The 14,220-nt window shown below is 44.4% G+C and overlaps 1 protein-coding gene across 5 annotated transcripts in view; it reads left to right on the forward strand.

Annotated features, from left to right (window-relative positions):
• Pecam1 (platelet and endothelial cell adhesion molecule 1) overlaps positions 1–14,220 on the forward strand; it is a 57,361-nt gene that overhangs the window by 25,984 nt on the left and 17,157 nt on the right. For all 5 annotated transcript variants that reach the window (XM_087208604.1, XM_013067635.3, XM_004870297.4 and 2 more), the window contains 8 exons: positions 872–1,120; positions 2,887–3,162; positions 5,155–5,442; positions 6,133–6,240; positions 10,029–10,056; positions 10,740–10,813; positions 11,891–11,944; positions 12,853–12,915. In XM_087208604.1, the coding sequence (XP_087064730.1) occupies positions 872–1,120; positions 2,887–3,162; positions 5,155–5,442; positions 6,133–6,240; positions 10,029–10,056; positions 10,740–10,813; positions 11,891–11,944; positions 12,853–12,915 (1,140 nt within the window). The remainder of the gene's footprint in view (positions 1–871; positions 1,121–2,886; positions 3,163–5,154; positions 5,443–6,132; positions 6,241–10,028; positions 10,057–10,739; positions 10,814–11,890; positions 11,945–12,852; positions 12,916–14,220) is intronic.

The following is a 14,220-nucleotide window of genomic DNA, read 5'->3' on the forward strand; positions in this document are numbered from 1 at the left end:
GACCCTTGGGGAAAGTGTTCTATCACTGACTATGCAGTCACAGCCATAGCTCTCATGTCATAGGTAGGTAGGCTGCCAACTGCCCAAGGGAGTGATTGGCGGATATGTTAGATTCTGCTGATTCATAGTGTTTGCTAGCAATTTAGTGAATTATTGCTAATGACATGTTTGTTGATGGCCATGTTTTTCACTGATAGCATTTATATTATCTTACTAGAGAAAAGTATTAATTCAATGTATATTGAACACCTTCTGCATGCTGGGCAAGTTATTGGGAATCGAGAACTACCTGAGACCAGGGTTTGCCTTTGAGGACTTCACAGACACAAATAGACCAGTCTGTGGCAGTTCCTTACAGCATAACAGACTAAGGCATGCTGCTTAGGCCACTGCCCCTGGGTAACTTCCTGCAAGGAGAGTTTCAGGCCTCCAAGGTGAAGTTCAGGGTCCCTTTTGTGGGCTTTGCTGCATGTACCAAGTTTGAATCATTCACTAGATGTAAGCACTTTGAAGTCCAAGACTGTTTCCCCCATGCAGACCAAGGTGCCTCCCACAGAAATCGTCTGCAGTAAGTCTTTGTGAAGTGCAATGTGTGAGTAAACAAATAAATGAGTGAATGCGTGAATGAATACAAGTTATAGAACTTTTCTGTGAAATAAATTGGATCATCAGGCAAGCAGGAGCTCTCACTGGGACCCAGGCACACAAAGAGTCACAGCTCTTTAAGGTACATTAAGGATCAAAGGCAGCCTTTTGGCAGGAAGGTGGGAATTGGTTCTGCCCAAAGGAGCTGGGCCACGGAGCTCTCCAGGCAGGTGCTTGAATTGGTGCCCAGACACATCTTGTCCCCTTCCTACTCGGTGTTTTCCAGAACTGTTTCCCAAGCCAATGCTGGAATTTTCCTCCACCCGTGTGGACCAAGGTGAAAAGTTGGACCTGCTGTGCTCCATCCCAGGAGCCCCGCCAGCCAACTTCACTATCGAGAAGGAAGGCATGATCGTGTCACAGGGCCAGAATTTCACCAAGATCACTGACGGGCGAGACAGCGGGACCTACGGCTGCACCGCAGGCATTGGCAAAGTGGTCAAGAGAAGCAATGCCGTCCAGATCACAGTGTGTGGTGAGTATGTCCTTGCTGGCTCAGGGAGCAGCTGGATTGAGTGGGAGGAAGGAAGCAGATCGCTGGTGCCACCCTCCCCAGTCTGAAGGCAGATCAGGCTCAGGCTGGGCAAGAACTTGAGGAAAGAAGTGTGGGAAATGGAGATCCAGACAGAGCAAGTGGTACTCCCGCTCAGAGTACAGAAGAGAGGCTCTATAAGGACAGTGTTGCTGCCCGAGATCAAGTCCAGGGATTTAGCCAGGTGTAGTGGTGCACACTTGTAATCCCAGCACCCTGAGAGGCCAGGGCAGGAGGACCGACCACAAATTCCAGCCTAGCCTTAGTGAGACCCTGTATCAAAATAAAATTTTTTTTTAAGAGATAATGAGGTAGCTCAGTGCAAATCCCCAGTACTGCAAAATAGATTTTTTTAAAAACCAAATGAACAATTAACTCTTTTTTTTTTTTTTTTGGTACTGGGGATCGAACTCAGGTCCTTGCCCTTGCAAGGCAGGCGGCAGAACCACTGAGCTAAATCCCCGGCCCTTAACTCATTTTTTAAAAAACAAAAACAAAAGATCTGAATAGTTTTTATCCGTATCCCAGCTAAGCAGAAGGGGTAGGACTTCCAGTGGGTGGAATGGAAAGGCAGCTTCCCGGACTTGAATGTGCATGCAAGACCTGGTTAAAACATAGGTTCTAATTCAGTTGGCCAGAGGGACAGCCTGAACCAGGCTCTGCTTCTCTAAGGAGTACTTGGCGATGCTAATGCTGCAGCCGCTGGACCACACTGAGTATCAAGATCCTAAGTGAACATGGAACCTCAGAGAAGTCACCGTCTCTGATTCTCTCTCTTTCTTTCTTTCTTTCTTTCTTTCTTTCTTTCTTTTTTTTTTGGGGGGGTACTGAGGATCGAACTTGGGACCTTGCACTTGTGAGACAGTGATAGAACCACTGAGCTAAATGCCCGGCCCTAAACAATTTTTTTATTTTGAGACAAAGTCTCAGTAAGTTGCCCAGGCTGGCCTCGAAGGTGCTCTTCTTGCCTCAGCCTCTCCAGTAGCCGAGATGATAGGTATGTACCACCTCAGTGCCTGAGGGTTTATTTCCAGACATATTCTGTTGGAATCCTTGCTATGCTTTTCTTATGCTTTTGCTCGACATATAAAAAGTATATGTATATGTGCAAGTGAGTTATATTAAAATATAAACATGCAGGCCAGGGATTTAGCTCAGTGGTTCTGGTGCCTGCTTTGCAAGCACAAGGTCTCGAGTTTGATCCTTGGTACCAATAAATAAATAAATAAATAAAATATAAACATGCATTTATGGGGACGTAATGATTTCCTTGAATTTGCATCATTCTTTATTTTGTCTACATTCCTTGTGTGTGTGTAGTGGGCGGGAGCTGTGCTCTAGGTATTGAATCCAGGGCCTTCACAATGAGCTACATCCCCAGTGTTTTGTTTTGTTTCGTTTTGTTTGTGGTGGTGGTGGTGCTAGGGACCAAACTCAGGGCTTCATACATGCTAGGCGAGGCAAATGCTCCACCGCTGAGCCACACCCCATCCACTTTAATACTTCTCTTTCCCTCTCCCTCATCATTATACATACATGCGTGCATGCACATACACACACACACACTCATACATGCACTCACAGGGCAAGCAGGAATTTCAAATTATCATGGTGACAGAAACAAAAAACTAGAGTTTGGAGAAGGAAGCTGTGAGGCTGCATGCATTGCTTTGTTGCCATTCAGGTTATTTCTCTCTCTCTTGTTCTAGAAAATATCTCCGAGCCCAGGATTTTTCATGACACCAAGTCTGAGATCATAAAAGGACAGTCCATAAGAGTCAGTTGCCAATCAATAAATGGAACTTCACCTATTACTTATCACCTTTTAAAAGGAAGTGATGTTTTAGAGAATATTACAAAGACCTCAAATGATCCTGCAGTATTCCAGGATAACCCAACCAAAGATGTGGAATACAAATGCATTGCAGATAACTGTCATTCCTACCCTGAAGTATCCAGTGAGGTTTTGAGCATCAAGGTGATAGGTAAGTTGCTGTGTTATAAGAAATCATAAGGGATTTGGTTAACATTCTGGGGGGCTTGGGCTTACCTAGGGATTGTAGGGTCAGTAAAATAAGTGGGTGAGACCTTCACAAAGTCCATAAAGCAGATATGCGTCAAAGCATAACCAGGCCCAGAAAATGGGGATGGAAAATATTTGGGGTCTCTTGATGTGCCCAGTGTAATCTCTCTTTGGACCTTTCAAGTGAACTTCTAAAATAGCACAAGAGGGCCAGGGATTTAGCTCAGTGGTTCCACCACCTGCCTCGCAAGCGCAATGTCTCAAGTTTGATCCCTGGTACCAAAATATAAATAAATAAATAAATAAAATATACAATTTTAAAAAATAAACTAAAATAGCACAAGAGAGAATGTGTCCTGAATTCAGGAAGCAATGAAGTTGGGTGTTTGGCTCCCTTGGCCTTTGCTCCTTTTCAGATGAATGGAGAGGCCGGGCTGGTAGTGCACACCTGTAATCCCAGCACTCTGGAGGCTGAGGCAGGAGGATTGCCATGAGTTTGAGGCCATCCTGGATTATATATTAAGATCCTGTCTCAAAAAAAAAATCAGATGAATGGAGAGCCACCCCTGAGAATCGCAGCCCACAATGTTTCCTGATTGATGGCCCGGCTGGAGCAGCTCTGTCTCCTGTGGAGCAGGCAGCAGTCAAAGCTGTAGGCCCTGGTCTTATGAGAGTTGCTAACATATTCCTGGAGTTCTCATATCTTGAGGGTGGCTATTTTTCCTGAAGCTCCCATCTTATGCCTCTTAGAAGACCTTAGGGGTTCCATTGCTTGCATCTCTTCAGCATTCTCCGTCTAGTGTAAGAAGCTTACTAAGGTTTCCTCCTCTCAGCACTTTGTCTTCTTTTTTTTTAATAGCTACATATTATTATCATTGACATGCAGCCTATTAACTGCATGTTATGCAGTGCAGTGAAGAATTAGAAGAAAGAAGGACTTGATAAGAATCAGTCCTTGGGAAACCTGTATCACTGAGGAGGGCAGACTTCTGGTCTCAGGATGCATTTTATTTATTTATTTATTTATTTTGGTTTTGGAGTTTTGTTTGTTTTGATTGCTTTTTGGTTTTGGTTTTAAATGCTGCCTTTTTATTTTTTTTTTGTTTGTTTGAGTTTTGTGTGTGTGTGTGTGAGACAGGATCTCACTATGTATTCCAGGTTAGTCTTGAACTCACTACATAGCCCAGCTGGCCTCAAACTCACAGCAATCCTTCTGCCTCAGCCTCCCTCATGCCAGGATTATAGACATGTGCCATCTCACCCTTGGGATATGTTAAGAGGCAAATGCAGAAGTCCATGGGAAGCTGTTGGTTGAAATTAAATTGACATGCTGAGTGAGATAGCACATGGCTGTAATTCTAGAACTCTGGAAGGCTAAGGCAGGAAGATTGCAAGTTCAAGCCTAGCCGGGAACACTTAGCAAATTAGCTTGACCTTGTCTCAAAATAAAAAAAATTAAAAAGGACTAGGGATGTAACTCAGTGCAAAGGCCCCTGGTTCAATTCCCAGTACAAAAAGGGCGGGGGTGGGGGCCAGTCATCATTAGTGCTAACATTTACAGAGCTCTAAATATTATCCATGCCTGTGTAAGTATTGCAGTAAATTATCCCCATGTAGCAGCATGAGACTTGTAGTATTCTTGATTTATGATGAGCAAATTAAGGCAAATAGCTGGTGGGTGGTAGAGTTGGTACTTGAGCCCAAACAGTCTGGCTCTGAGCCTCCACACCCTTGTGCTACACAATGAGAGAGGATGTCAAGTTGGGCCATGTCCTCTGGTCACCTGCCTTAGTAAGGGACCAAGACCATCCCAGATCTGGTGCCCAGCTTCATCCAGCCAGCCGCTCCCTGAGCTCAAACCCCCTGTGTTCACAAGAGGTGACTTGTAAGTTAGAGCACCAATCTGCTGGCTAGCTCTTCACTGCTCAGAGCTAATCCTTTTCCTGTTTTCCAGCCCCAGTGTACCAGGTCAAGCTTACTATCCTAAGGAGTGCAGAGGTGGAGTCTGGGAAGGAAATTGTGCTTCAGTGCTCCGTGAATGAAGGAACTGGTCCAATCACATATAAGTTTTACAAAGACAAGGAGTCCAAGCCCTTCCACCAAGCCATCTCGAATGATACCCATGTGATTTGGCATAAGACACAGGCTAGCAAGGAGCAGGAGGGACAGTACTACTGCATGGCCTCCAACAAAGCGAGTGTCACCCAAAGCAGCACCCAAAGCAACATGTTGATGGTCAAAGGTGAGTCAAGGTTTCAATATAGAGGTGCAGTATAGGCTCTGAGGGGAGGACAGAAAATACACCCTTTGAAAGAGGGACTGGGTTCAGCTCGATCACTGAGGGTTAAGACACACATGTCCTCAGACTCTCTCATTGTAAGTGACAGAAACCCACTCAGATTAACTTAGTAAAAAGAGGAATAGTTTATAAGGAGTTGGAAGTATTTCATACAGTCCCAACTCTAAATTCTTGGTAGACAGACACCAGTTGACTCACCTTGGGTCACATTGGCAGCCATAGGTATTGAGTCACACAGATAGGACATGGTTACGGGAGCCCACCTATGTGGGACCCCCACCTATGGGGGGAAGGGCAGCTTCCTAGAAAGGAAAAAAGCTAACAGACACTCCAAAAATGGAGTCTACCCAGCAGAGTTGGTTTGATCCCTCCCTGAAGACTACATCTGACCTCAGTTCACAGCAGAAATAACCAATTTTGTACCTGCAATGACTACAGCATCTACAGAGGTAGATGCCAAGATTAGATGCTAGTTACAAAAATTGTAAAAGATCAGAGTTTGATCCCCGGTACCAAAAAAAGAAAGAAAGAAAAAAAAAGAATTGTAAAATCAGTCTTAATTGTTGCTTAAACCTAATATTATTTCAGAGAAATAACCTTTATATTTCCTTTTCTCCCCTTTTCCATTTCCAGTCTTTCTTGCCCCATGGAAGAAAGGACTTATCGCAGTTGTCATAATTGGAGTGATAATTGCCACCTTGATAGTTGGAGCCAAATGCTATGTGATGAGGAAAGCTAAAGGTGAGCAGTTTCCTTCCCTCCATTATGACATGTGGTCTTTGACAGGAAACTGGCCATGGATGTGCAGTGCCCCAGAGGGAACTGAGGAGGAGTCCCTGATTTTTCTTCTTGGGGTGTCACCTTGGTTACCAAAGATCCTGGGCATGGAGCTCTTGCTGCCCCTAGATTTAGATAGGCAAAAATCAAAGTGGTTAATTTCCTAGTTAGGCAACCAACTGGGGAAGATGGGAGAAGATGCATCTTCATGTGGTCAGAAGAGGCTGTTTCAGTGGGGTTTGACCACATCTGGTCCCATAACTGGGAGGGAGTCCCATGGACACAGGCGCATGCACACACACATGCACACATGCCTTGAATGCTTCCCAGTCAACCTGCCACTAGTACCATGATTTCTGCCCTGTGATTGGGATTAGCCAAACATGGATGGGAAGCTAGGGATTCTTGCAAGCTCTCAGGAACAAGATCGGTTAGCCAAGATTCGAGGGAAAGGGCACATTACCTGTACATTCTGAAAACAAATTTTGTGGGCTAAGGTGGGTTCTTTGGGAGCTCTGGTGCTGCTGCCTTGGATGGTAGGAGGCAGATGGGATGAGAAGCATGTGGCTTATATCTAGATGTCTCCTCAAAGTCTTAGGTGCTCATAGGTGAGGTTTTGAGGAAGTGACAGACTCATGGGTGTGTGATACTGGATTAGTCCATTGAGGGGTTTATAGCTGAATGTGATGCTGAGAGGTGAAGCCTGGTGGGAGGAGGTGGGTCACTGTGGGCATGGCCTGGATATATATATCTCTGTCCTCCTGCCTTGAGTGCTCCCTTCTTCCTGTCTGCCATACCATAAACTGCCATGCTGCCCTAGCTTGAAGTCAGTCACCTGTGAACTGAAACCTCTACAAATTGTGAGCTAAAATAAACCATTCCTCCTTTAACTTGTGGATGTCAGATGTTTTGTCCCAGCCACAAGAAATTAACTAAGACAAAATTTGGTATCAGAGAAATGGGATCATTGCTGTGACACTATCTGGACACAAGGTTCAAGAGCCTTTGGAACTGACTTGTGGGAAGAGTTTGGAAAGGTTTGGAGATGCCCACTGAAGAAGCAGCTCTGGAATGGTGTAATCTGAGCTTGATGGGAGATTCTGGTGGAGCTTAGAAGACCAGAATGTTCATAGAAATGCAGCTGGTAGAGACCAGGCTCAGGAGGTTTCAGCTGGGAAGAAGGATTGGATTGGCAGTTGGATTCTAGGCCATGTGTGTTATTCTGTGGCAGAAAATTTGTCTGCATTTTGTTCATGTCCTGAGACATTGTAAAAGACTGAGATTAAGGACAGTAGACTAATCTAGCAGAAGAAATTCAAGGCAGTCTAATGTTGAGGTGGTGGCATGGCTATTGGTGGAGGTTTTTAGCTAGCTCTGCTTTATGAATCAAGAGCAAACAGCCCAGTGGAATGATTTTTAGAAGTTTTGAGTTTGGCCAGAAATGAAGCTCCAGTAAAGTTGGAGCCTGCAAAGATGGAACAGAGGAGAAGTTGGTTGCTGAAACAATTGGTTTAGAAAGCCAAGTACTTTGAAATAGGACAATAGAAAAGTTGATCTATGAGTATCACTAGAATCAGCAGGACTCTACCCTTTGCATCCTCAAAATTACAAAGGTAGACTTTGCTTTGAGAAGAGAGCCCCAGGGCACCATGTTCCAGAATGGTGATGGCCTGGGGAGTTTGTTCCTCCAGATTGGGTTCATAGTGCTCAGCAGTCCAAGCCCTCGACCCCTATAGCCAAAAGAGAAGGAAACCTGGCTACTGCTCAGCTGGTGGCAGACTTTGGCATTATCCATGTGGTGCTGGTTTTAGGCACATGCAGAATCCAAGAGTTGTGTGGTCAGGAAGACTTCAGAAGAAGGCCTGGGAGGCCAGGCAGTGTGCCCCTGAGAGGGTAGTATGTGAATCTGTGAGCATGAAGCTGAAAGTGCAGTGGAGACCCCAGAAGGTTGGAGAAGCCAGGAACATGGATCGTCTGAGGAAAACTTCAAAGAATGAGCAGAGCTGGCCCAAGAGAGAGGCCATAAGAGAGACAACCACCAGCAGTGTTGTAGGAGTGGGGCCATCCAAGCCCTTCAGAGTTCACATCTTGCCACAGATTGCCCAAGATGCTGGACATGGAACTACAGGATTTAACATTTGCCCTGCTGGATTTTGGTCTCTTGTCCCATTCCTTTCTGTCCCCCTATTTCTACCTTTGTTTTTGTTTGTGTGTTTGTTTTTTATTTTTTGTATATGAGACAGGGTCTTGCTATGTAGTTCAGGCTGGCTTTGAGTTCACTATGTAGCCCAGGCTGGCCTTGAACTTGTGGAAATCCTTCTGCCTCAGCCTCCTGATGCTAGGATTACAGACATGTGCCACCGTGCCCAGCATCTTTGGAATGAGAATGTTTATCTTATGCCATTGTATGTTGGAAGTGTTGGGTTTTTTGGTGTTTTTCACAGGAGCTCACAGCTAAGAGTTTGCCTTAAATCTCAGAGGAGAATTTGAACTTGGACTTTTCAGCAATGCTGAAACTGTTAGGACTTTGGCAACTCTTAAAAGATGGACTAAATGCATTTTGTATAAAGAGATGCACAAAAGTCTTTTGGAGGCCAGGGGCAAAATGTTATGGCTTATATCTAGATGTCCCCTCAAAGCCTCATATGCTCATAGGTGGGGTTTTTTGGAGGTGACTGGATCGTGGGTGTGTGATACTGGATTAGTCCACTGATGGGTTTTTATCTGGGTGAGATGTTGGGAGGAGATGCCTGGTGGGAGGAGCTGGGTCACTGTGGGCATGACCTGGATATATTTGTATATATTCCTCCTGCCTTGAACATTCCCTGCCTCCTGCTTGCCACATCATGAACTGTTTCTCCTCTGCGATGCCCCTCTGCGATGCCTCCTTGGCTTGGAGCCAGCTGACTGTGGACTGAAAGTTCTATAAACTGTGAGCCAAAATAAACCTTTGCTCCTTTAATTTGAGGATGTCAGGTATTTTGTGCCAGCAATGAGAAAGTAACTAAGACAAGGGGGGACCCTGGATATTTTCTCAAGCAAGAAAACTGTAACTCCATGAAAAGAGGCAGCTTCCAAACAAACACCTTTTCCAAAGCTGATCCCAAAGTCGGTCTCAAGCTACTTTGGAATTAAAAGTTCAAGGATCAATTTAACCTTTAATTTTTGGAATTGTACTGAATCAGAAAGATAGCTTCCCCCTTAGGTGACTAATCTGGTTCCTATACCATTATCTTCATCTCCATCACACCCCACTAACAAAAATTGCTTCTGTCTGAAATAATCAAAATGTCAGATATCTGGGGAAATGATGTGAAATTTCTGCTTAAGACCAAGAAAAAAACACCTCTAATTGATGTTGATGTTTTGTTTTTTGGTACCGGAGATCAAACTCGGAACCTTGTGCTTTCGAGGCAGGTGGCAGAACCACTGGGCTAAATCCCTGGCCCCTTACCACCTCTTAATTGAAATGAAGAGTCACTATGCTGCCCAGACTGGCCTTGAAGTCATGATCTTCCTGCCTCAGCCTCCCAAGTAGCTGGGATTACCACTGAGCTCAGCTCATGGATACACCTTTCTTCCTTTCCTTTTCTGACTTTCTTTTTCAAGCATGAGTATATCTATCTTTCTTTCCTCTCTTTTTTATGAGTACACAATCTTCAGGAAAGTTAAATGTGGTAGAAATGACTATTCCTCTGGTGTGGATATAGATACTTTATACTGATTTTGATTTTTCTTTTTCTTTTTTAAAGCCAAGCAGATGCCCGTGGAAATGTCCAGGTCAGTGTCCTTGTAAGAGCGGATAGCTGTGTTGTGGGCATGGCTGGAGTAAGCTATGGGAAAGTCTGATTACTGGATAGTTCTGAGTCTTGGAAAATTCAGAAAAATAAAGGCCTAGGATATGGGTGTGTGTGTGTGTGCCTTTAGTGGATGATTGCCAACTACCCTTTCATGGAAGGAAATGGCTTTTATGGTCAGATCATGTCCTTTCTTGACAAATATTTGTGAAATCCTCTATTCCTTATGAATTTATAATGGAAGTAGAGGGAAAATGACAATTTAACTTACTGGCAAAACAGAATTGACCTTAATTTTTTTATACTATTTTTAATTTTGATATTGAAAATGTAATAGTATGGAAATAGTTGGCTGTGTTGTGGCGAGAAACAGCAGCACAAGATGAGGATTTAAGGAATTGAGAGTGGCCTGGTAAAGCACTCCTGGTGCTCCTGGGTGTCCCTGTACTCTTTGGCCTTGATACTTATGTTAGCCCCAGAAAGTTTGGTCAAATAATCTTAGAGCTGAAAAACATGCTAGTTTCCCAAATGTGCAGGGAAAGCTTTCTTTAGTTTGGAAGGCTCTTTCTGCTTTCTTATGATTTTCCTTTAATGGTTTTGTTGGGTTGGGGCTAGAGGGAAAAAAATGTTTAATATATATATTTCCTTTTTAACTTTTATTTTAAGGCCAGCAGCACCACTTCTGAAATCCAACAATGAAAAGGTGTCAGAGCCTAATATTGAAGCCAACAGTCATTATGGTAAAGTCCTAATTTCCTTCAGTTGCTAAGAGTTTGCCATCTGTAAGTGAGTGGGGTTAAAACTAGAAGGGAAATCCTGGGCTTCAAGCAGGGATACTTATCTAATCACCCACAGGATGGTGACCTAACAACAACAACAAACAAAACAAAAAGTACTTGAAAGCCAGAGCATTTTATTCTATGTCCTGTGAAATGAAAAATGGAGAATCATCCTCATACCCTGTTACCTTAAAAAACTGAATGTTGCCCAAAGATAAGGCCAGGTAGCGAATTAAAGTGCTGGTAAAACATCTTCTCAGATGGAATTATTACAGGCATAACACAGTGTTACTTTTCTTTGGCATAAAGGGAAACCAAGTTAAAGATTTTGCTCTTAGTGGAAGCATTAAAAAAAAAAAAAGCCCAGGTGGGGATTTAGCTCAGTGGTTCCGCTGCTGCCTCACAACTGCAAAGACCTGAGTTCAATCCCTGGTAGCAAAAAATAAAGAACCTGAAATTAAGCAAAAGGGCTATATACAAACTTTCAAAAAAAAGCCCAGTGAAGGAATACTTGTTATGAGGCTCACCCTCTGCTTTCAGGTCCACTCAGTGGGGTGGGCAGTCCCAGCAGTTCTTAATCTTATTTGGGCTGTCAGAAATTTGCTCAAGCATTTTAGCAAGGACGCTAGCTACTGCCCCCAAGGGGCTCTCATTACATCACGCAAAGTTCTGCCCCAGACCACATTTGGAGAATTTTCTTTATCAACAGGTTTGTGAATAATATGCCCATGTTCTCTAATTCTATAATAGTACCTCAGAAAATAAGTTTTTTGTTTTGTTTTCTGTTTATTTGGTTTTTAGTGGTACTGGAGATTGGACTCAGCCTTCACGCTGAGCTGCATCCCCTACTCTTTTTTTTTGTGTGTGTGACAGGGTCTTGCTAAGTTGCCTAGGCTGGGCTTAAACTTGTGATCCTCCTGTCTGAGCCTCCCACAGTGCTAAGATTACAGGCATGCACTACCATGCCTGGATGAATTTTTAGTTATAGAAAACTAGAATTTCTATTGTCACTCATCCCAGTTGTTATTTTTCAACTAGGTTACAGTGATGAAGTTGGAAACCATGCAATGAAACCACTAAATGAAAGTAAAGGTAATTATCTAATTGAGTTTTTCATTTGAAGCTTTTGCATTAAAAAGAGACCTGTAGGGCGGGGGATTTAGCTCAGTGGTTCCACCGAAGAAGGACCCAAGCCCAATCCCCAGTTCCAAAAACAAAACAAACAAACAAACAAAAAAGACCTGTAAGAAAAAAGAAAACTAAAACTTTAAGGCAGCTGGATAACTACCCAGCCTTTTTGCTTTGTTTTGTTTTTTTGGTACCAGGGATTGAACGCAGGTCCTTGAGCTTGCACAGCAGGCAGTGAAACCACTGAACTAAATCCCTGGCCCCTTCCCAGCCTTTTTAATGTCCTTGTAACTAACTCATGTATAAAATAGATAAAATAGATTGTATAAAATAAATAAAATTGATTCTCCAAAGATGCTATCTAGGGTCCTTAATGGAAACACAACCTAAATCCAAGTAGGAAAGAACCAGGTTGTCTTAGTTACTTTCTCATTTCTGGGACAAAATACCTGATACCCACAGATTAATGGAGGAAAAGTTTATTTAGCTCACAGTTTGTAGAGGTTTCAGTCCATAGTTGGCTGGCTCCAAGGCAGAGTGGCATGGCAGAGGGGCATGGCAGAGGAGAGATAGTCCATGGCAGGCAGGAAGCAGCAAGCCTTCTTTCCCTTTTTATTCCATCCAGGCTACAAGCCTATTGCTTGGTGCCACTGACACCCACGGTGGGTCTTCCCTCTTCAGTAAACCCATCACCCACAACCATGCTAAACCAATCAGTGGACGAATCCAGAATCACACACCCATGACCCAGTATCACTCACCCATAATCAGTCACTTCCAAAAGCCCTACCTATGAGTGCAAGAGGCTTTGGGGAGACATCCCCCAAGGCAGACGCTGTCTAAACACAGGGTGCTGTGGTTCCTTTAAACAGATTCTACAAACTCAGATGTGGAGTACACAGAAGTGGAAGTGTCCTCAGTGGAGCCCCACCAAGGTAAGCACCCCACTGGAGTGAGCAAAGCCCAGGCCTTGTTCTCAGTTAGGTGGGATGCTGTGCTCAGTGAGAAGGGTCTCCTGGATGTACCTAAGGCAGGAGCTATAAAATTCTAATAAGCATTAATTATGGCACTACTAATAACAATAATATGTAGTCAGCATTCACTAGATGCCAGATGGTGACTGACTGAGCTACATCCTAGGCCCATTTTTAATTTTTTAGTTTTGAGACAGAGTCTTGCTAAGTTGTTCAGGCTGGCCTCAAACTTTCAATCCTTCTGCCTCAGCTTTCCAGAGTGCTGGGATTACAGGCATGCGCCACCATGCCTAGCTTGTTCAGTTGCCTGAGGAGACTGAATGTGTATCACTCAAATGCATGTTTGAAGGTACAGAGGACTCTGCTCTTGAGAGGAATACTTGGGTAAAGAATCTAAAAGCCCCAAAATTCTTTGAGTCTGAATGGTGGGACTGGATTTATACCTTGTGTGTGTAGCTCTCTCAAGGACAGGCAGCCTGGCGGTTCTTAGCTCTGCTTAGGTGCTGGGAGATCGATGGAGTGGGCCGGTCCACAGAACATCAGTCTCAGCTGCCTTTGGCACCAGAAAACAACACACCTCTCCCAGCCTCCTCCATCTTAACTCCCCAGAGGCATGCTGGAAGGAAATAGCCATCCTGAGCCTTCCGGCCCTGCTGGAACGCCTTCGAGGCCTTGTGCCATCCCTTTCCTTTCCCACTGAGAATAAGGCCGGGCTGGGTCTTCAGCTAAGCAGGCCTGCCCATCACTGGCCAGAGCCACCTCTCGCTCCATGGTCTGGAGGGATTTCGGAGGCCTTCCTCCTCTTGCACAGCATGGCTCTGGGCACCGTGTCACAGAGCTTTCCAGCCCCAAGCAGCCCTGGGCTGTGTGCTGCACCCCTTTCTCATGGCCTCTAGTTAGAATGGCCCCCAGGTGTGTACTGCCCAATCTGCACAGCTACACAGGGGCATTCTGCTTCTAAGTGCCCATTGTACCTGCAAGCGTCAGGGGCATGACAGGCTTGAAGTCCTTCCATTCACTTGTGAGATAACAAATAAGGATGAAGGACCAGCTGCTATGCAAGGCACAGATGATCCTTTCCTTGAAGTAGAGCCTACGAGAGAGCCAGGAAGACAAGGAAGCAAAGAATAGATGGTCCCAGGTGATCATTAGTGCTAAGAGGAAGCAGAATGAGGTTCAGTGAGAAGGCATAAAGAAAGGGGCTATCTTCTCTGGTCTTTCTGGGTAGTTCAAGGAAGCCTCTCTGAGGGCTGGCATTTAAGCTGA

Source organism: Heterocephalus glaber, unplaced genomic scaffold, assembly GCF_053883595.1.
Source record: "Heterocephalus glaber isolate CG9 unplaced genomic scaffold, H.glaber_assembly_v1.0 deba00000937, whole genome shotgun sequence".
Lineage (NCBI taxonomy): Eukaryota > Metazoa > Chordata > Mammalia > Rodentia > Bathyergidae > Heterocephalus > Heterocephalus glaber.